At 39.0% G+C, this 23,688-nt stretch overlaps 1 protein-coding gene across 3 annotated transcripts; it reads right to left on the reverse strand.

The window, feature by feature from the left end:
- Positions 1–219: 219 nt before the first annotated feature.
- Positions 220–16,734, reverse strand: vgll2a (vestigial-like family member 2a). 3 transcript variants are annotated; one of them, XM_034197109.1, is made up of 4 exons: positions 16,527–16,734; positions 11,680–11,911; positions 7,655–8,146; positions 220–910 (listed from the first exon to the last, which is right to left on the reverse strand). In XM_034197109.1, the coding sequence occupies exons 1-4, from the start codon at positions 16,602–16,604 to the stop codon at positions 885–887; spliced, it is 828 nt and encodes a 275-aa protein (XP_034053000.1). In that variant the 5' UTR covers positions 16,605–16,734; the 3' UTR covers positions 220–884. The 3 variants fall into 3 exon arrangements, with proteins under 3 accessions (XP_034053000.1, XP_034052999.1, XP_034052998.1); XM_034197108.1 differs by lacking the exon at positions 220–910 and adding an exon at positions 5,734–6,190; XM_034197107.1 differs by lacking the exon at positions 220–910 and adding an exon at positions 5,734–6,378.
- Positions 16,735–23,688: the final 6,954 nt, after the last annotated feature.

Genomic DNA, 23,688 nt, shown 5'->3' on the forward strand with positions numbered 1-23,688 from the left:
GGTAATTGAATGTATTTGCTTTTGTTCGGTATCATTGATCCCTTTCTCTGGGCTCCTGAGCACAAGCCTGAACGTGTTGCATCGACTCACTGCTTTTAGGGGGAAAAAAGAGTTTTCTTTCTTAAAAACAACTGCTGGAAACACACAAGAGTGACGAGACTGATACATAAAGTAAATGTGGCGTAAAACCAAAACAATTAGCTAAAAAGTAAAAGCTCCAGGGTTGATGACTTTTCTTTGTGGGTCTGTCACTTCAAGAGAGCCCTTTCGAGTTGCATTTAGTCATTTGATTTATAGTTTAAACATATTAAATAATAAATCAAGTTGTATTTATATAGCACATTTTTAAAACGATTTTTGGTCGAGCCAAAGTGCTACAATAAAAACACTTTACAATAAAAACAAAAATAAAAAGTCGTCCTCCGCTCTGACTAGAAGGCCAGAGAGAAGAAGTGAGTTTGAAGTGATAATAATAACCGTTTTATTATTCACATCTGTTCATTTAAGGCTCCCTATCATGTTCAGTTTTCATATTTGCCACTCTGTTGTCCACTAATAGTCTAGCTCTGTTTTATTGATTTTGAAATCTAGTGATCCCAGATTCCTAGGAATAAACTCATCCAAATGCACGAGAACAATGCACTTTACCTATCCAAGTAAAACAGTTTATTACAGGAATAATTAGCTCAAATAAACTTGTAAATCAAAGCATTCCTCCATTCTCTGTGCTCTTGTCCTTGTGCTTCACACAATTAGCAATGCTCCACGTCTTAATTACCTCTTTGTCTATTTATTGCAGTTTTGTATCCCCCCCCATCGAGAGAATAACAGAGAAACCTCTCCATCTTTCTCATGTCCGTCATCGCAGAAGTCAGAAGTCGATATCAATCCTCAGCTGTCTGGCTCTCAGCTGAAACAAATTCAAACACACGCCATATGGCTGAAATTAACTGTATTTTGTTTAACTGTGTCCAAAACAAAAGGCTCTCATAGCACCTGCCGACCTTCCTTTCTTTCCGTGTGAAAGGCATATTGAAACTTGAAAGTTGAAGCCTCATTAGCGCTGTAAAACGTTGTTGTACAAATAAGGAATAATGAAAGCAAGCTAAACCTGTCATTGTGTGAAGGACAACCACAGGTGAATCTAATTTCATTTACAATGGATCCTTTTTATCCACACAGGAAGATCATTTTGAGTTTTTGCAATTTCTATCAACTTCATCCTCAAGCTTTAGGACAATCAAAAGCTGCATGTTTGTTTGTTTTATTTTAAAGAGGACATATTGCGCTAATTTTAAGGTTCATATTATATGTATGTGTCTCTACATGTCTCCATGCTTTAATGTTCAAAAAGCTCTTTATGTTTCTCGTACTGCCTGTGCTGCAGCACCTCTTTTCACCCTCTGTCTGAAACCAGAGCCCAGTCTGCTCTGATTGGTTGGCCGGCTCTGTTGTGATTGGTCAACCTGCTTAGAGATGTCCCGCCCCTTAGCCTATCACATACAATGTGTTGGAGCGCTAGCCAGTAGCGGTGCGAGTGTTACATAGTGATGTCAGGAACTTTGGGATTTTAGCATTTGCAGACCCTTTTCATCAGGGGTGTCAAACTCATGGCCCGGGGGCCAAATCCGGCCCGTGACTTCATTTCATGTGGCCCCACAAGAGCTTGCAAAGAATATAATATGTTTATTATACGGTTACATGCTGCTTTACAGAAGCACATTGCCCATAAACTACATGTCCCACAATGCATCTCAAATATGACTTTTTTTCTCAGAATTTGACTTTTTTTTAAATGTCATTTTCTTTTTTTTCCTCCAGAATGTGGCTTTTCTTCTTAAATCATTTTGTCACATTCTCACTGAAGAGACTTGCAATTATTTGCCCTAGACTTCTGCTCTCAGACGTAGTTAATGATGAAGTTGTTACCCTATCCGATAATAATCCAATGCAGAGGCAATCATGTCATAATACATTCTTTTATATATATTAAAATATGTATATATGTATTTTTATATAGTCTTATATATAAAACTGGCCCTTTGAGTGCAACCATGATGCTAATGTGGCCCGAGATGAAATTGAGTTTGACACCCCTGCTTTACATGCACAAAAACCTATTGAACACACTAAGGGAAAACTCCCCAAAGCCTCATAGGGCCTCTTTCAGGCAATCATACTTTATTTGCCTCGTATAAGAGAAAAACGTATAATCTCTACAGCAGATACGGCTTTTAGGTGATAGATATCTCAAAAGCCAAGTGTCATGAAGTGATATATTGACTAAAGTCTTCTGACAAAAACAGGTTATATGTGGTATTGAGTGAACTGTAATGCTCTCTGAATGTCTTTTATCCACAGGGTCAAAAGCTGTCTTACCTGTATTATCAGGCCTTTAATCTGACTCTTGAAGGATATTATATTTTATAGATAACAAGCAAACCCTTTAGAAAAATGGTTAGTCCATTTATCTTACAGAAACCGTTTTTTTATGTCTAAGAAAAAACCATCTTTTCCAGACCATTTTATTTTTGTTACAATTACATACAATTCTACATTATTGTATGTTCATGCTGGTCTGCTCATCAAGAACATATTTTGAGTTTGCTATCTTGATCAAGGACACTTACACATACAGAGAGAAATGACCATGACCTAAACCATCAACCTTCAAAATAATGGGCCACAGCCCTTTGTCCAATCCTAGCAAAGGTATAGTCAAAGTCAGTGCGTTAAAGTACATTTAATCAAGGGATGAACTTCATTATTTAATTGCAAGAGCCGCTGCTCTGCTCAGAGACAATAACTGATACAAAGGTCATTATAGTTTTGGTCTTTTAACTTAGTAAAAGTAGTTCTAAGTAAGAAAAGTAGTAGTTGAAGTAGCAAAAACATGATGATTGAGTTGGTCCTTGTAGTATCGAAATAGACACGTGTGTGTGTGTGTGTGTGTGTGTGTGTGTGTGTGTGTGTGTGTGTGTGTGTGTGTGTGTGTGTGTGTGTGTGTGTGTGTGTGTGTGTGTGTGTGTGTGTGTGTGTGTGTGTGTGTGTGTGTGGCCTAGCATTACTATAATTGTGGGGACCTAAATCTGTTTACATAGTCACGTGTGGGGACTCGCCGCCCTTATGGGGACAAAATGGAGGTCCCCATGAGGGGAATCATTCATTTTAGGGTGAAGACGTGGTTAGGATTAGGGTAAGGGGTAAGGGTTAGGGTAAGGGTTAGGGTTAGGCATGTGTTAGTTATGGTTATGGTTAGGATAAGTCTCCAGGAAATGCATGTAAGTCAATGTAATGTTCCCTGAAGTGATGTATACATGGTGTGTGTGTGTGTGTGTGTGTGTGTGTGTGTGTGTGTGTGTGTGTGTGTGTGTGTGTGTGTGTGTGTGTGTGTGTGTGTGTGTGTGTGTGTGTGTGTGTGTGTGTGTGTGTGTGTGTGTGTGTGTGTGTCCTCTGCTCACTCCACTTACATCACACCAGTTGTCCCAGTAGGACAGGATCCAGCTCGCACTAAATGTTCCCTTTTTTTCATGTTTATAGACTTGGCTCGAAAACTGCTTAGAGGGAGAGTCTGTGTGGGTTTGTGTGTGAAAGGATTGCTTGGATAGTTTGAAGTGCGGTCGTATGAGATACTTATCAGACAGGAATACCCACACAGAAGTAAAGTATTGTTAACAATTGTTATAGGTTCTTATAGGGAAATAAAGCTCTCTTCAGATTCAACATACTCCATTCACAAAAGCAGTTTTAGAAAGCTGCTGTTGATGGTGTGCTTTTACCTTGATCTGTTGGTTTGTTTGTTTTATTGTGTAACGTTGGTGAATCTAAACTTACTTTTAAAAACACCAAAGTTACACAACAAATACAAACAACTAACCGTACTCAATAGCAACTCAATTGTTCTGCTAAGGTAAAAGCAGTGGTTTTGTTAAAGGAGTCTGGTGGCCTTGAAGAGTGATTGGTTGCACATTGTAAAGGGCTGGTGAATTTAAAATCAACTAAATGAGTGTGTGTGTGTGTGTGTGTGTGTGTGTGTGTGTGTGTGTGTGTGTGTGTGTGTGTGTGTGTGTGTGTGTGTGTGTGTGTGTGTGTGTGTGTGTGTGAGAGAGTGAGTGTGTGTGTGTGTTCTCTCAAAACAGCTGCGTTTGAGGTTACCTTGTGCAATAACAATGTGCATTATATCCTTTAACAACATGTACACTGTACATTTTACATTTATATTCGATTAATATATAATATTCCTTGCCTCACATACTTATGTATAACTTGATTTATATTTTGTTACTGTACATTTGTAATTCAACATGTATATTTTCTACTTTTTAATTGTTGTCTTTTTATGCTGCTGCAACATAAACATTTCCCAAATTAGGATCACTAAAGTACTATCTTATCTCTTATCTTATCTTGTTTATTCACTGGTTGTTATTTCAATATTTGTTTATGTAAACTTACTTTCAAAATGATGGTAGTTATATTATTTATTTGTTGTCTTGTATTTGGGTATTTGGGTTTCACACCATTTTAGCTCCAGTTGACGTGATGGTCCTCACAAAGAACAAATAGTTAGTGGTCCACACTAAGTACTAAAAATGTGTGTGTGTGTGTGTGTGTGTGTGTGTGTGTGTGCGTGTGCGTGTGCGTGTGCGTGTGTGTGTGTGTGTGTGTGTGTGTGTGTGTGTGTGTGTGTGTGTGTGTGTGTGTGTGTGTGTGTGTGTGTGTGTGTGTGTGTGTGTGTGTGTGTGTGTGTGTGTGTGCTCACTGAGTTGAAGAGCAGTTGTCGATGACAGCTGCATGGGAGCAGGGAGAGAAAGAGTCGAGTGGCTTCAAATAGCCGTCGTTCCCCTCATTCATCGGAGCAGCCCTTCCCCTCTTCTCCCTCTCAGCAGCCACGGGTGTGAAGTTTACATTTTCTTTTGTTGACACAGGCATGGTGATGTTTTTTTAAAATATCCGCTTACTCCATAAAATAACGTTTCAGAAATGTCCCAAGTATAGTCTGCAGGTAACTGTTAAAATGTCATGGTGGGTACTTCAGTTAGCATCAAAAATGTTCATTTATATGTTAAACGTTAAAGGTTATGTGTGTATTTTTAATTAATGGATTCATTGAATGTATAAACTGTTTAAAAAAAGCCTATGAGGACATCTTTAAATTGTTTGTTTTCTAAGATCGACAGAGCAAAACCTAGATTTAAATGATATAAAATAGACAAAAAGCAGCATAACTATTGGTGCCTGATGAAAGTGATTGATTATTCATCAAAATTGTTGTCAATGAATTGTTTGTCTAGCAATAATTACAGTGACTTTTTCCTTGAGTTATCTTAAATTGAAATAGTTAATGTACAACTCAATTATCAAAGATGTCCCATAGTTGTCAAGATGTTATTTAACTTGCAAATCCATTCTAAAATCCAAATATGTCCTTTTTCTATACAAGCAGTCTCGCCACAAACAGCGTCAAAATTGTACTTTGCTTCTGCCAATTTATCTTCACAAAAAGAAAATGTAATGATTATTTTCTGTCTTCCTGGATCTTTTGCAGCTGTCAGAATCCCCTCCATTTCTTTCGTGCATTGAGGCAATTGTGTTCACCGACCGCACACTTATAAATACATTTCATACGCAGTTTCGTCTGACATTTTTAAGCACACTTCATTTTGATTTAATACGCTCAAACGTTTGCAGCTGTCACTTCTACAAACACCTTGTGAAATCATTACTTAAATATATTTCGTAATCAGTCAAAACTGTTTAATTTAACTTTTACAGTGCCATAAAATACTGACATTGAACCAATACTCCATGTAAACCAGAGTGTTTGGACTTTTTTTGCCAAATTCTTGCTGTGCGGCCTTTCTCAACACCAACACGGCCTTTCCTCCAGCCACAACTCTCCCAGTGTCTGTTGCCCAGTTGTCCCAGTGAGGCAAGTCCTGCCAAGTCCTTCAGGCGCTTGTCTTTGGAGTTTTTTGACAACACATGTCTCTGTCCGTCCGTCCCCAGTCTTTTTCCAGTTTAGGAATGTTGTCCTTGCCTATTACAGGGGCACAAAGAGTCTTGTCTTTGTGCACATCCGTCAAGATCAGTTTCTCTCGTTCCTCCGTGAGTCCACTTTTGTTTCCACGCTCGTTTTGTATCCACAATTAGCTGCTGCTGCTGCTGCAAAGTCCTCCGTAATACCGAGCTGCAAGTAGACCAGAAGCAGTTACAGCACAAAACGGCCGTCTGAAAGATTGTCAATTTCTCTGTCCCATAATATCAGAAGAGCAACAAAGGAGTGAAGGAAAGAAGTCAAGCAGGGGAGGGGGAGGAAGAGTCTCAGCAGGCTCTAAAACCAATACAAATCTTTGCTCTTATCCTGTGCCTGAAGACCTGAGAGAGTAAAGGGAAAGAAAGGAGGACACAGAAAAAGGCAGTGGAAGGAAAAAAGAAAAGGGAGATTAGAAAAAAGAAGCGCTCATGTCATGTTGATAAAAGCAGGAGGAATTGCCCGAGGCAGAGAGGGGATGAAAGCAAAGACGGCAACAGAAAAGGAAGTTGACAGCTGGTGTTAAGGTGCTGACTGACAGTCAGTTTGTTGGTTCAAACCACTTGTGGTAAGCCGATCTGAGGCAGGGGGAAAGAAATCCTCATTTAAATCTGGTATTCAAGGGGTTACTTTGCTACGTGGTCGTACTGAATGTCTTTAACGCTGCTTTTATTCAAACACTTCAACAATAATGAGATGGGTTGAACATTTAACAGACAGGTGTGGACCCAATCAAGCAATGCACCGATGTTAAAGAGTGAAGATGCATCTCAATCTGCTGCAACTTTTGCCTGTTTCCAATGGTGGTTTTCACATTTGTTGAAGATGTAATGACCGCACAATAGGGTCCGATCATTTTAATGATTCGACACCTGGTTGAGAACGTGTAAGATTATGTTATACTTTCAAATCATAAAATTAGCTTGTTATGATCAATAATTGTAATTTCCATTAGCAGCACCTGGTCTCGATTCTGCTCAACGTTAATAGGGTTTTAATGTATTAACTATTCAAATGGATATGCAAGAGATAGGATTGTTGAGAGAACTTCAGGCAAAGATTGTTTTGTACAATTTTGGTATTCTTAATCAGGAAAATAAGCATATAAGGAGTTGTGAACAGGTGAAGAACCATTGTCCAAGACCAACATACTAGTCTTATGGGTTTTAGATGTTTGCTGACAAAGAAAAAGCTCAAGGCTTGATAACACCTCTATATACCCCCTAAAACCACAGGCCTTATTTATGTTGTATTAAGTTATAAAAAGACTGCCATGACAGATTCTTTACCGAAGTCTTTGGTGTTTGATTTGACCTAAAACTCTTGGCTTAGCACTTTGAGGAAAGCCAACAAATTGTCATAGGTTTGACGGATGATACCATTCTGTTTCTCTATATTGTAGAACAGTTTTTCTATTGTTGTATACTCTGTGAATCTATAGCACATATGTTGGTCCTGTAAGAGGAATACATCCACTTTCGATCTTCCTGAGGTTTATTCTTGCTTTTTTTTAAACCCCATTTCAGTTGTTAACTCATTTAAAGGGCAGCAGATGTACCCATTGTTGATTGTAAAGCCCATTGATGTTAGGCTACATTTGATGTGAAACATTGACATTACCTGTGTCCATGTTGAGTCCGATCTCCGCTCCGGCTCCAGTGAAAGCACCGCTCCATGAACTCGTCCCTGACTCTCCTTTCCCCCCCAGGTCGCAGGGCGAGGCGCTGGGCACCGAGCTTCCAGACGCCATGCGGTGATGATTCCTCACCGACGGCACCAACAGGGATCCATACCGAGGATCGAACGCCGTGCTGTACATCTCGTGAACCCCCGGACGCGGGTACGCCGATCCCTGGCTTCCTATAGCGCCCCCTAGTGAGTAAGGGTGGTGGTGGTGATGGTGGTGGTGGTGGGACGGGTGCCAGGAGTCGGGGCTGGGCTGGTGGAGGTGGCTGTGCAGGGAGGAGGAGGAGGAGGAGGCGTACGGGTCCCCAGGGAACGAGAGCTCTGAGTGGGGAGAGGAGAGAGCACTGCCCAGCGAGGAGGACGGCTGGTAGGAGCTGTTCCAGAAGGACGGAGGGAAGCTTCTCTGGTTCATCGGGAATGATCCATCTGCAAACACAGGTACTGTTAGAAAACTATCACTATTACGTCATATCGACAGCAAATCTGGATCAGCTCCGTTGTACCGCCATTTTTAGAGATGTGGGTACGGAGGAAAAGAGAGAGGGTTGAGTTCCCTGACAAACCGGAGACACATATTTATGTATAAAGGACATAAAAAAGTGCATATGCATGATAGGAGACCTTTAATGCTTCATCTGAAAGTCTGGGACTTGTAGTAGTGTGTCGGTGTGATTTCAATACAAGACAGAAGTAAAACTGGAACATTGAAATCATCTCGGATATTGTTAGAAAAATATCACTCGTCACAAAAATCTATAAAATGTACATTTAACAAAACATTTACATTTAACAAAAAATGTGTAACACTGTAAACTATGAGAAAAGCAATTCCCCAAAATGAAAGCAAAAAAGATCCAACATCTAAAAAAAGAAACGACCGCAGTTCATTATTTACACAAACTCACTATTTGTTTAAACTTTTATATTTCAATCAAACACAAAGTCAGAGGAGAGACTAACTGCTAACGGAGAGTAGAATAAACACAAGCCGAGGCTGGCAAAATTCTAGCCCCATGGAAACACTTGATGAAGTTGTGATTTTCGATGCACGTTTTTGTACAGTTCAAAGTATTTCCAAGGATTGTTTCTTCAACCCTCATATTGTCTTCGTTTCCCCCTTACTTTAGTGTTTGCGGTCAAATTTGACCGGTCCTTTTTTTATCTGCTATTACATTAACACAAAAAACATTAATCATCACCAAATTTCATTTAACACCCTTTCAAACTGTAAATATTGTATCAGACTACTGGTATACATGAACAACTGCAGTAAATATACAAAGAACAGACACTGAACATGTATTGCGTGTGCCAGGTGTGATCCATGTGGGGGGAGGGGCACTTAAGAGCGGGAAATGTGTCAAATTGTTCTGTGTGTGTGTGTGTGTGTATGTGTGGCCTAGCATTACTATACTTGTGGGGACCTCAATCTGTTTACACAGTCACGTGTGGGGACTCGCCTCCCTTATGGGGACAAAATGGAGGTCCCCATGAGGGGAATCATTAATTTTAGGGTGAAGACTTGGTTAGGATTAGGGTTAGGCATGTGTTGGTTATGGTTAAGGTTAGGATAAGTCTCCAGGAAATGCATGTAAGTCAATGTAATGTCCCCTGAAGTGATGTATACATGGTATGTGTGTGTGTGTTTGTGTGTGTGTGTGTGTGTGTGTTTGATCTGATCCGGATGGTTACTAATTCCTTTTCATGTTTGAGCGGGAACACCATGGATGTTACAAAGTTGACTAAATCATCCAAAATGCAATGAAAGTGGTGATCCGCAATTGTATATGTTTAAAGGTCTACTGTGAAGGATATCATAAAGCCTTCATGCAATCGAATGTAAAACAAAAAAGTTATGATTGATGAAAGTAGTAAATCGGTCAGATTTGACCCGAACACAACAGGAGGGTTAAGTGTCATTACATCTAGACTTTGCACTGTCACATTAACTGGTGATTATTTTTGATTACTGACTGTTTTTTTATCATTTAAAAAAGTTCTCCTTAATCTTGTCATCACCATGATTAATCACATGTTACCTTATGGAAGTGTACAGAGACCAAGACAAAGTAACTGAATCTGGGGAAATGATATTGTCTTTGAACAGCTTAATTCCCACACTATCAAAACCAGGACAAAAGGAATAAAACACACAATGGATTAAACCAAATTTCTACAAGAGAACTTCCAAACACATGTAAGCATTTAATAGATTTCCCTTTTGACATTAAGCGTCCCGATGATGCTCAAAACTGTCTTTCAGTGTCTTTTCTCCACGCTGTCAGACTCCCACTAAGGGACAACACTTAAATACTGAAGGCAATAAGACTATTAAACACCTGAACCTTTTAAAGAACATCCATCTGATTGCATTTTGCAAATTATTTATCTATATATCATTCCATTTACTTGTATATCGACTCTTCTTGCACTATTTCTATTTTATCTGTATTTACTTGCACACCTCCAAACATTCGCTTGCACTGTTTTATCTGATTTATTTGTTCTATGTCCTATATATATATTCATGTTGCATTGTTGGAGGAGCCTATGACTTCAGTTTGTCATTGACATTTCTACACGGTGCAAAAAGCCTTGAAACTTGTTGTTTGTTGTTTTATTGTCATGTGCACAAAGCTACTGTGTAGAAATGGCAATGACATTCTTCTGACCTGAGCTCCTCCAACAATACAACATATAATAACATACAAAATACAAAGTAATGCAAAAAGTCTATATGCTGTACATGTCAATAGAATATGATGTGTACAAGAACAGAAATAAAAGAATGTACATTAAGACAAAATTAACTATTGCGTGGATAACTATTTCTATAAATAAGTATATTGCAAGATGACAAACAGATGAATGTTTATCGGGGCACTTAAAGGTAGGGTAGGTAAGAATGGAGAAACCAGCTCGAGTGCGCTGGAATTTGAAAATACACAGCCGGAAAAAATCTGCCACTTCCTTACAGAGCCCCTCCTCCAACACACATGAACGCGCACATGACCAATGAGGGCACAAGATGAGTTTGTGCCCAGATGGAAGGCTGACAGGCAGGTAGGCCATCCAGTTACTTTAGCCGGGCCGGCTCAGATGATTGGTCGTGCTTTTTACAGCGCCACGGCTTCCAGATGACATTTTTTAATGTATTTTTTGTCAAAGCATTTAATGTATTCATTGCTATCGGGATGTTAAGAGCATTCCATGGAATATAACAACAAGTGTTTCTGAAGTGAATGACCTACCCCACCTTTAGCAGAGCTCAGGTTTTTAGCAGTCTTATGGCCTGTGGGATAAAACTGTCCCTGAGTCTGGTGGACTTGAAACGTAGATAAAATAAGATAAGATGCACCTTTATTATTCCCCGTGGAGAATTTCAGTAGTTTAGCAGCAACAGGGTAAGAATGAAAAACAGGACAGCACAGATTAATACAATTAAAGATAAAATCAAAGATACAAATTAATATTGATAAAATAAGAAATTAATTAAAATGAACAGATATACGTATTGACACACACACACACACACACACACACACACACACACACACACACACACACACACACAACACAGACTGTCTATAACACCCCTTGTTGTGTTAAATACCAACTATGTGCAATATATATATATATATACATATATATGCCGTTAATAACTGCAATATACCTTTCTGCTAAATCCTCAGAACTGTTACAGGGTGTGTATTTTGTAAAAAGTGTAACTTTTTATTATAATTTCTTTTTTTGAATCTGTTTGTATGCATGCTTAGTTCACATTGAGCTGTCTTTGACTCTTTTCTGCTGTAACAATGTACATGTCCCCTCTGTGGGACGAATAAAGGTATTCTGATTCTGATTGGTTCATACACGCACACACACACACACACACACACACACACACACACACACACACACACACACACACACACACACACACACACACACACACACACCTCTTACGGCCTTGTGGCTGCTGGAGGCCGGGTATGCAGGTGTGTGGCTGAGCGCTCGGCTGAAGTGTTCGTCCACCACGGCGCTGATGTCTCCCTGGAAGTAAGTGAAGAGGACGCAGCGCGAGCTCAGGTACTCGGCGCCCGGAGGAAGCTCCTTGTCCTCCTCCTTGATGGCGGGGGGGCCGAGGCGGCTGTCCTGGGGGTCTTGCATTTTGGTGTACAAGGCCAGTTTCTGAAAAAGACATTACAGTACATTTCAATTAGCGGAAACTTCTATCAGAATAAGAATCCGATTTATTGCCAAGTGGGTTTAGCCCTGTTAGGCCCCCGGTTGTTATTTTACAACATTACTTTAAGCTATCCTAAAAGAGAGACTACATTTACATGGTCAAAAGGTCCTCTTGTTCAGCCTCACAATGCTATTGGGTAGTAAATGTGTTTATAGGTCCCGCCCTCTGGAGCATACACTCACACCATTTCCGAATCTTCAAACGAGCAACATGTCTTTGTTTTATTGGACTGGATTTGTCAGATTCAAGTAAGTAAAATGCCTCAAATATTTTATTTGCGATTATTACAATGTCTAAAACATGTACATATTTAGTTGGAATACATTCATCAAATTAGATTTTGAGCAGCTTATGTCTTACGTAAAACATTTGATTTCATTTCTGCACCAGAGGCTACAACAACATCTGAAAGGTCATAAAAAGAAATTGTTTTTCTATATTTGGGCTTTTCAGGGCAAACACAGAGTAAGAGGGATGTATTTGGAAGATAAAGATCATAAAATAGAGTTATAAAAACTATTTTAATATTACAAATTAAGTAGAAATATTCACAACATTGTAAATATTAGGAAAAACTAAGTACAGTAAAAATATGATACAATTCTCTGGAAAATTAAATATTTGAACTGTTAGAATTTAAAGTGGAAAGCTGCAGATTTTAAAGATCAGAAATGTACAGAGGGTGCACAGGGGTCACAGCATTAAAATGAACAACATTTGCTCAGATTATGTGCAACAGCAATTACTTAAGTGACCTGACACTTTTATCAGAATCTGATTTATAGCCAAATGAAGCTCAGTGCAAGTTCAACCAGGAAAACCGTCCCCACTCATTAATTTACTATTTCTATGTAACTACTCTCTCTCCTCTCAATAAGTGATCAGGAGCGTCACTCCCCAGCTTAACCAATCACTTCGCTCAATTCTCACAAGCCTATCATAGCACTCCGCTAACCCTTTTAAGTCTGCTCTCCCCTCTGACAGTTGTCATTTCAGGTGACTCGACGCAACCCTCCTCCACCCCTTTCACCTCCTGTCCCTCTGAATCCAGGGTCAAGCTAAGCCACTCCCCTTCAGACCAAACTCAACTATCCATTCACCACCACCAGGGTCAAGCTAAGCCCCTCCCCTTCAGACCGACCCCAACTATCCATTCACCACCACCAGGGTCAAGCTAAGCCCCTCCCCTTCAGACCGACCCCAACTATCCATTCACCACCACCAGGGTCAAGCTAAGCCCCTCCCCTTCAGACCGACTCCAACTATCCATTCACCACCACCAGGGTCAAGCTAAACCCCTCCCCTTCAGACCGACCCCAACTATCCATTCACCACCACCAGGGTCAAGCTAAACCCCTCCCCTTCAGACCGACCCCAACTATCCATTCACCACCACCAGGGTCAAGCTAAGCCCCTCCCCTTCAGACCGAACCCAACCATCCATTCACCACCACCAGGGTCAAGCTAAGCCCCTCCCCTTCAGACCAAACTCAACTATCCATTCACCACCACCAGGGTCAAGCTCCTCCCCTTCAGACCGACCCCAACTATCCATTCACCACCACCAGGGTCAAGCTAAGCCCCTCCCCTTCAGACCGACCCCAACTATCCATTCACCATCACCAGGGTCTAGACCCCGGGGGGTTTCATTCGGGTCGGTTCTCCCCTCCCGAATGATACTCCTACTCAACGGGGCCTAATCGCCAAAACTCCATTACATTCATTTGTGTATTCCTGGCAATAAATATGTATTCTTACATCAGAACCGTCTCTCCTGATTGAAGCAGGTTTAAGCGCAATATGAATTTGCTTTGGTGCATTTGGTGCAAACATAGACAGAGTAAGAGGAATTCATTTGGAAGAAAAGGACCACGTTATAAAACACAGAAATGTGCAACATATATCATCTTACTTACATGAAACCTTGGATGAACCTTTTATTATATGCAAATAATAATATATATCATATGAATTAGACAAATGTATTCAAGTACACAGACATATTCTCATACATAGTAGTATTTTTTAAGTCATTTGAATGTCATTGCTGCTGCACTGAAAATACACTTTTTTTAACTTACTGTGAACTTACTTTTATGAATAAGAATCAGATTTATTGCCAAGTAGTTTTAAGCATAATAGGAATTTGCGCATTTGGTGCAAACATAGACACAGTAAGAGCATTTGGAAGAAAAGGACCAAGTTATAAAACATATTTTAACATGAATGTAAATAGAAATGTTTACAAAAATATAAATATTCAAAGCAACTAAGTAACGTAAAAATATGATGAAATGCTCTGAGTAGTTAAACTGGAAGTCTGTGCACATTTTGAAGAGTTAGCGTTGACCAGAAATGTGCAACATATAGGAGGGGTGTGAATGGGTCACAGTGTTAAAATGAACTAAATGTAATCAAATGATTTGCAAAAGCTTCTTACAATAAGTGCATTCAACCATTAAGACACAAAGGTAAGCTGCAAGTACAACTATGTTACGTGCCGGTGCATTATGCAAGCTGTTTATCTAAAGTCCCTTTCTATCATTTTGAAGATTGAAGATTCAACTTATTGTCATGACGTAGTACATGAACTATGTAACGAAACGGTGTCTCTGCATTTGACCCATCCTAGTGTTAGGAGCAGTGGGCTGCCATTATGTACGGCGCCCGGGGAGCAGTGTAGGGAACGATGCCTTGCTCAGGGACACCTCGGTAGCCAAGTCCCTATGGACTTCGCCACCACCGCCCATTTTGCATATGTGCATTCATTTTTAGGGGGGCATTTTAACTTCTATAAAGACTTAAACAAATAAGTGGTATTTGACTTCTTCTAACCCCCGTTAAAAACATGTCCGTTTCAGGAGACAGCAGGTGTGTAGTAGAACATAAATCCACCTAAGCCAGTGTCATCTATTTATGTACAAACTGACATGAATTATGATGATGTGTCCTCCTAAGGACATTTAAACAATGATACAATTTGCTTTCTCACAATGAGCACAATTACACCTAAAACTCAAATGAGTAAACAGGTATATTATCATTTAGAGTACAATTTATTTTCAAATATTATAACTTTGCACCTTTTACTGATGACTACAAAACTTAGTCAGCTCTTACTTTTATTTATTTGTACTTATATGATAAATAGAGGAACACACAAGTACCGAACATGTTGCAAAAACCTATATGGTAATGAAATCAATTCAAATAGTTAAAAGACATTGACCTATTATTAGAAGCAAATATTAACATATACACCGAAATATTATCTTATACTTTTGTCATTACTGCTGCACTCGCTGAAAATACACTTTTTTTCGTACTTTTCCCCTTTTTGATTTACTTATATGACAGATAAAGATGAAAAATAACTATTTGTAAATGATATTACTTCAAATTACAGTTAAAGGACATACAACCTTTAATTTCTTTACAAATAATAATCATAACACATGCATTAGACAAACTTCTCCAAGAAAAAATATATTGTTGTATAAATACTGCTAATACATAGTGATCTATATATATATTTAAAAACTAGAGTGTGTATTGTGGGCAGACTGGCTGATCCAGAGTCTGTTTCGGTGGCAGACAAAGTGAGTTTTGGCACTATGTGAAATATGCCCTGGTTGTTGACCGAGAGGTTTTAAGAGAGTGAAAAAGACCTTTAACAAGTCTGGAGAGAAAAAACCTGCTGCACTCAAACTGTTCAGTCATGAAGCAAAAACAAATGTTTTAGAAAGTGAAATCAATCTTATTATTTCGCAACTACGCTGTAAAAAAGAGTCAAGGCGTGATGACAGATCATTGATTTGAACCCTTAATTACAGTATGGGTCATTTAACATTGTAAAACGATACAGGAAATTAGGTCTAACGCAGATAACGCTGTAAGTCCTGGACTATGTTTGGCCTTAAACCAATAGAAAAGTGAGGATATAATAAATAATTAATGTTTAAACTCGACAAAAGTCTTTAAAAACACGTATACAAACGAATGGATGCATAATATCCTTCAGTTTTGACTTAAATAAAGCTCATCTGCGATTTTTACTTCAGAAATAATCTTCTTTTTTTACACTTTTAACGAACTAAAATCCGCTTAAATAGAAAGAACAAACAATCTGTTCCCTGCAGTTTGAAGTAGAAGAGTAAATAAGGTAATTGATATCGATTTAAATGCAAAAAAGTGAACATGTGACCCACAAAAGTTTTACATCGCTCCAAACGTGAAGCTTTACGCACTGGATCCTCTCCGCAAGTTGCGCACACTTTCAGTCAATGCCGTGCTTTTAATGGTGTTTAAAGTTCTTATTACACTATATTATTATATATAAAGTGATCTTAAGGACTGTGTTACTATTTCTAAATATAGAATCCATAGTTTGTGTCGGTATGAGCTGTTTTGTCTCCTATTTGCACGCAATAAAGTTGTAATTTGTGGATTTAAATAAGGTATAAATAAGGTTTTCTGTACATGATAACAATAATTAAAAGCCCACGGTGCATGTTAGGGCTATTTAAAAAGAGTTTATAAACAATAAGTGGTCCATACCTGGTGGTGATAGGGGCTGTAGGAGCTGAAATAAGGCTGAGGTCCAAACACTTGGTACATCACATCCAGGCAGCTCATGGCGAACAGAATCACGGAGAAGAACCGAGAGTCATTGAGAGAGTCTGAGCGGCCGGAGAGGAAGCGGTAATCCCGGCCGTGGAGAGGGTCTCTGTGCGGCTCTTTACGCACTCTTTACGCACTGCACGCGGCTGTGCGCACTGAGAGGATCCCCCTCCTCACCCTCCCTCCTCCCAAAAAACACCCAGCCTGACGCCTCCCTCCAGCCAATCAGAGGCCAGAGCTCCACCTCTGCCGTAACGAGCTTTTAACTGCGGAGACACGAAACCATGGCATCTATTTAGCGATTTAATTAATTATCTGTTTGCCAAAAACATTTATAATTTTGCCTCGTGTTACTGCTGCATTCATTTTGTCATTTTTCTACTCTTACTTTATTGATTTATTTACTTTTTTAAGATGAATAGATGTAAAAAAAAAAAAGTCCATATCATGATACAAACAACTATATAATATGAAATGACTTTATTAGAAAAACAAGGAACCTTTTTTTATACAAATATGAATTGTTAATTTATCATTTAATAAGATAATATTATAATGAATGATTAACACTTTTAATATCTTTCTCATTTCACCAAAAATTATGCTACAATTACATATTTTTAATCCTAATTAATGGACTTTATAAACCAAAGGTATGTTTTATAATGCACATTGCAAGCTATCCATATTTACCTTAATATTTACTTATAATTCAAGTATTGGTCATGTTACGATTTATTTCTCTGTATATAAACACTATCTTCACTAGCGTTTCATGATGTTTTGATTACACAAAAATACAGTAAATGTTAAATAAGTAATGTAAAAAACCTACAGCAAGATAAATGTGCCACCCACTCTGAATCTAATGCAACAAAAGCTCATCTGATGCAGCTCCACTTGCACAACTTGGGATTTTTTTGGTTCTCGGAAAGTCAATTCAGTCTTGCATTTTTAATATTCTTTTATTCATTTTCAAGGTCTTTAGATGCTTTGAGGAATATTGGACTGGCCTCAATTCTCTGACAGGTGTGGCACTCAAAGGGAGACAGCTTCTATGCTTTCATTTTCCTTTGAATGGAACTTTATTTTGAATGTTTTTACAGTACATTTTAATGGGATAGTGAATGAAGGCTTAACTTGTTTTTTTATATTGTCCAATATAGTGCTTTCAGATGTGTGCGTTTGAAATAAATAGATGGAAAAAATAGCAAAAAACATCCAAAATGTTTAAATGTTTGTAGCCCTTTTCCCCCAATAATGGATTAAAGTGTTATAAATGTTTCTTTTATTCGCCACAAGAGTGTTAGAGAACTACATTTTGATGACTTAAATTCAAAAATGCAATGCCTAGTAGTTTGCTATTATCATATATGATGTATTTTATATCATGTTTGTCAATCAGAGCATGCCCAGTCGAAGTTTTTCTGGCATCTGCAGCCGTAGTAAAGAATGTAACAACTGGCACTTACTGCTAATTGAAATGAGTAAACAAATCAAACCGACCAATGAGAGGAATGTGATGCTGTGCAGTCCCACAATCCCTCAGTGGCCTCCCAAATTCTGGAGGTCAAAGGTCAAATAGCTAGCTCCCAGTTTGGTGCTATTACTAGAGATCACCGGCAACTTGTCCAACAATTACCGAGCTACATTACATTTACTCAAGTACTGTGTGTATAATGTACAGGAACTTTATATTCCTGCTATATTTCTACTCCACCACATCACTTTTGGCACAAACAAGAAATATATAATCTTTTACTTTGTTACATTTCTCTCAAAATGCATTTGCAGCTGTAAATTAGTGCTATATTAAAATGTTTCTCAAACTGTCAAAAATGTTCACCTTTAGATATCAAATGTGCAATGTAATCTTACTTTTCAGTTGCAATTTATTTAGACAAACATTTGATCTTGTACAGTCTTCACCTCAAAGATAATTATAATTTCTGAGTCATTAATTTTTTAACTAATCAATGTCACGTTCCTAATGACTTCAACATCTTGACATGTTTTGATTCCACGGGGATCTGTATATTGTGGCTTCTTAAGGTTTTTGATTAACTCTGATATTTGCACGTATTCAATCCAATCCACTTTATTTCTATAGCACATTTTAAAAACAGAGGGTTTGCCAAAGTGCTTCACTACGAACATATCATTATAACAAAATATAATATTACAAGAATAGATAAAAGGCACACAAGAATAAATACAAGGCACATAAAGGCTATGGACAGACAATAAAAGCATACAAATAGGTAGAGCGTAGCTCAGACTGACTCGAAAGCGAGGGAAAAGAGGTGGGTCTTTCGACTACATGAGTTTCTTGGGTGACATGTAAGGAAACATTTAATGTCCTAAGTTATGAGAGTAGTACGTTGTTGTTGTTGTTGTTGTTGTGTGAGAAATTGGGGCAATACACAATGCCCTATTATGCCTTTGGGGGATTTGCCTTCCCTGTAGTGAGTTATATAGGTCTTTGTGCATGTAAATGGTCTGCAAAGGCTAAAATCGTGTAGTGACATCCCTATAATACTCGCACTGCTATTGGCTAGCGCTCCAACACATTGTACTTGATAGGCTAAGGGGCGGGATATCTCTAAGCGGTTGACCAATCACAACAGAGCCGGCCAGCTAACCAATCAGAGCAGACTGGGCTCTGGTTTCATAGAGAGGGTGAAAAGAGGTGCTGCAGCACAGGCAGTATGAGAACAATAAAGAGCTTTTTGAACATTAAAGTGGACCCATCATGCTATATATATAGGTTTTTTTCAAAATACCAAACAGATTACCCATTGTAGCCATGCCTCATACTGCTCAAACACCTCTTTTGCAGCAGCCCTGTTAGAGTAACGCGGATCTTGGGTTAGCTTGAAAAAAAGAAGAGGAGGCGGAGCTAATGCCTGATCAGAATTCTACCGGAGATAAAGTTAAATTCGGTTGTAATAAAACGCCATCCTGTTTAAACCACGTCAAGGATTATTTCTGAAACAGTATGGAGCTCAAATGCTTTTTCTCTCGCGGGTTTATCACAAGGTGAGTTCTTTTTTTATTTCCTTCTTTTTAAACTCATGTGCTCTCCAGTACAGGTTAGCTCTGAGTGTTAGCGAGGCTTAATGTAAACAAAGATTCTGTGGGTCCGCCGACGTCACCTCGGATGGAAATCTGTATCCGCTCGTTGTACACCCATTTTTAAAAGATTTGGGTACGGAGGAAAAGAGAGAGGGTTTTATTTTCTGATGCTGCGTGAGTTCCCCGACACACCGGGGACACATATTTATGTATAAAAGACATCAAAAAGTGCATCTTGCATGATAGGTCCCCTTTAAAGCATGGAGACATGTCACAGTAGAGACACTACATACTGATATGAAACCAGAAAAGGAGCATTAAGTACACATTTTTGTAGGTTATTATAACCATTATGTTATCTCAATGGTATTTGCCCTTGTATAAATAATCTGGTGCAGTGATTTGTGTCATTGTGGCACTTGACGGCCCTTTTGGCTGACCCCTCTACCACCAGCACACCTGTTGCCCACAACAAGTGGCGCAGAGAAGCTATTAAAACCCAAAATATCTCCCATTGAAGTGTGACGCTCAGCTCATCCTGCCATTGATCTGTGGGTATTATGGACCTCGAAAACGCCAAGGTTCAATGAGGAATGATCGGCATCTTCTCTGCTGTTTGACAGAAGGTCACGGCAGGAATCAGGTGTTTCGAAGCCCTTCGAAGGAAATCATTTTCCAAACAGAAGGAACAACAAAACAAAAGAGTTTCAGCAGGTTTTCAGCAAAAGACCAAGTCAAAGTTAAGTCAGAAGTTCTTGAAAGTTGAAAGAGTCTTTCATATCTAAACGCTGACCATCACAATTATGTTATTCTTTATTTATGTTGATTTGTTCCAGGATTTTAACCGGTCAAAACTTGTCAAGTTTCAAGAAAAGGTAAGAAAATTCTTAAAAACAAAAAATAAAAAGGCCAAATATTATGTTTGTCACATTTATATCAACGTTCTTATTATTCTGATGCCACATTTGGTAGAATATCATCATTAATCTTTTCCCTCTTAACACAAAAAACACAGTTTTATGGTCTCAAACTGCTATGGTTAAGAATTGGGAAGGTTTTAGCACAAAAAATTACTACTACCTGTAAAGGGCTTTGTTAATTGAACATAAATCAAGCGGAAACCCCTGAAAACGTAATGCCATTGTGAAATAGCCTTAAACCTGCAATGTGTCAAATGGCCAGCAGGGGCGACTCTTCTGGAATAATTCAGATTGTATAGAAGTCTACGAGAAAATCACCCTACTTCTAACTTGATTTAATACCTCTATACAAATGTTCCTGGCTTGTTTATGGTCTTAATCCCTATAGTTTCAAGTCTTTTCAATACAGCCTGATGTCCCTTTTGTAATTTAAGGTCCAATTTAGAGTCAAATAAAGGATAAAGCAGGGTATGCGATTAAGGCGTGGTCATTATTGCTTGTTATGGTGGCAAGGCGCTACCTTCTTTGCATTTCTTCTCAGAACTTTAACGGTTTAACAATGTGTTTACAGTTCATGGAAGTTAACTGCTTATATTATAAGATATATGTACCTGTTTTCAGTCGATGATGTAAACATGTGTTGTTTTGGGTCACTTACTGGCAAACTGTTGCTCTTTCTTCAATATGTTTTTACCAAAGAGCAGCGTAATATAACAGTGCAGCACAGTTATAAAAGCTTTAATATGCTTATTGATTTTGGACTCTCTATTATCCGACAGGTTAGCCGTGCAAAGATGGTTTGCCATTGGTCAATGCAAAAAATGTGAAGGTAAAGATATGTTAAGGTTGAACTTATTAAAATAACTAATGTAGGAGTCGGGGACCCTATCGAAGTGTTAAAAATAGGAGTCGGGGTCCCTATCGGAAAGGAGAAGAACGAAGAATAGGGAAAGAAATTAGTGTAAAGAGCAAAGGATCATGTATTTTTGCACCCAAATTACTGAATGACTTCAGGTCCAGTTAACGGGGATAGATTAAGTCGCTCTATAATATTGTCAACTAACTAACTTCTTTGCTGTTGTCATAATGACTACAACCTGTAAAGAGCTTTGTCAATTGAACATGGCTTTAGAACACATCATAGCACAGAGACAGCTCTGGTTAAAGTCACAAATGACATTCTAATAGCCTCAGACAAGGGACTTGTCTCTATTCTTGTCTCGATCTCAGTGCTGCATTTGATACTATCGACCATGATATCTTATTGCAAAGACTAGAGCACTTAGTTGGCATACAGGGAACTGCTTTAGGCTGGTTTAGGTCCTATCTATCTGAACGCTCTCAGTTTGTACGTGTTAACGATGAATCTTCCACGCAAACCAAAGTTAGCCATGGAGTGCCACAGGGCTCAGTGCTCAGACCTATTTTGTTCACATTATATATGCTTCCGTTAGGCAATATTATAAGGAATCACTCTGTACACTTTCATTGTTATGCGGATGATACTCAACTATATTTATCAATCAAGCCTGATGAAATTAATCATCTAAATAAAATTCAAGACTGCCTCAAGGACTTAAAAACGTGGATGACCTTACATTTTTTTATGTTAAACACGACCAAAACTGAAGTTATTGTACTTGGCCCGAAGAATCTACGAAACAAATTATCTAAAGATATACTAACTATGGATGGCATTAATTTGGCCTCCAGTGAGACTGTAAGGAATCTTGGTGTTATATTTGATCAGGATTTATCCTTTCACGCCCACATAAAATCAATTTCAAGGACCGCCTACTTCCATCTACGTAACATTGCAAAAATCAGGCATATCTTGCCTCAAAACGATGCAGAGAAACTAGTCCATGCATTCGTTACTTCAAGGCTGGATTATTGTAACTCTTTATTATCAGGGTGTACCAAGAAGTCAGTGAAGTCGCTTCAGCTGATTCAAAATGCTGCAGCTTGTGTACTAACCAGAGTTAGGAAAAGGGACCACATTACTCCTGTTCTGGCTGCCTTACACTGGCTCCCTATAGAACACAGGATAGAATTTAAAATTCTTCTTCTCGCCTACAAAGCCCTTAATGGGCAGGCGCCATCTTACCTTATAGAACTCATTATACCCTACTGTGCTACTAGGGCATTGCGTTCCAAGAATGCAGGGTTGTTGGTTGTTCCTAGAGTCTCTAAAAGTACAATGGGAGCCAGAGCCTTTTCTAATCAAGCTCCACATTTGTGGAATCAGCTTCCAGTTTGTGTTCGGGCGGCAGACACCCTATCCGTTTTTAAGAGTGCGCTTAAGACCTTCCTTTTTGATAAAGCTTATAGTTAGGGCTGATTAGATTCAGCCCCTAGTTTTGCTGATATAGGCTTAGTTTGTCGGGGGGCATCTGACTTCTTCCTTCTCTCTGTCTATACCTGTGTACTCTCATGTTCTGATTAACCCAGCTTCCCCAAATGTCTTTCTTTTTGGTGTCTATATATGCCGGGATCCGGAGTCATGGATGATCCTGCGCTCCTGTGTCCTGCATCGCGAGCCCTGGATCTTGAGTTGTGGCTGTGGTCCTGGATCATAGGTCTTGGATGGATATCCTCGTGGATTCATCTTCCTACACACATGCATTTCCAAACATTTGGACTACCTATGTTGCAAATGTATTATCTTTTCAATTTACACACGGCATCTATTGCACGTCTGTCCGTCCTGGGAGAGGGATCCCTCCTCTGTTGCTCTCCCTGAGGTTTCTCCCATTTTCCCCTTTAAACTGTAGGTTTTCTCCGGAAGTTTTTCCTTGTACGATGTGAGGGTCTAAGGACAGAGGGTGTCATATTGTCATACTGATATTCTGTACACACTGTGAAGCCCACTGAGACAAATGTAACATTTGTGATATTTTTTTTTGCTATATAAATAAACATTGATTGATTGATTGATTGATAAATCAAGCTGAAACCCCTGAAAACGTAAAGCCACTGTGAAAGAGCCTTAAACCTGCAATGTGTCAAATGGCCAGCAGGGGGCGACTCGGCTTAAATCAGATTGTTTTGAAGTCTATGGCTGCGTTTCACTTCTCTTATTTTTCATTTCCTCGCTCCTCGGT

Source organism: Gymnodraco acuticeps, unplaced genomic scaffold, assembly GCF_902827175.1.
Source record: "Gymnodraco acuticeps unplaced genomic scaffold, fGymAcu1.1, whole genome shotgun sequence".
Classification (NCBI taxonomy): domain Eukaryota; kingdom Metazoa; phylum Chordata; class Actinopteri; order Perciformes; family Bathydraconidae; genus Gymnodraco; species Gymnodraco acuticeps.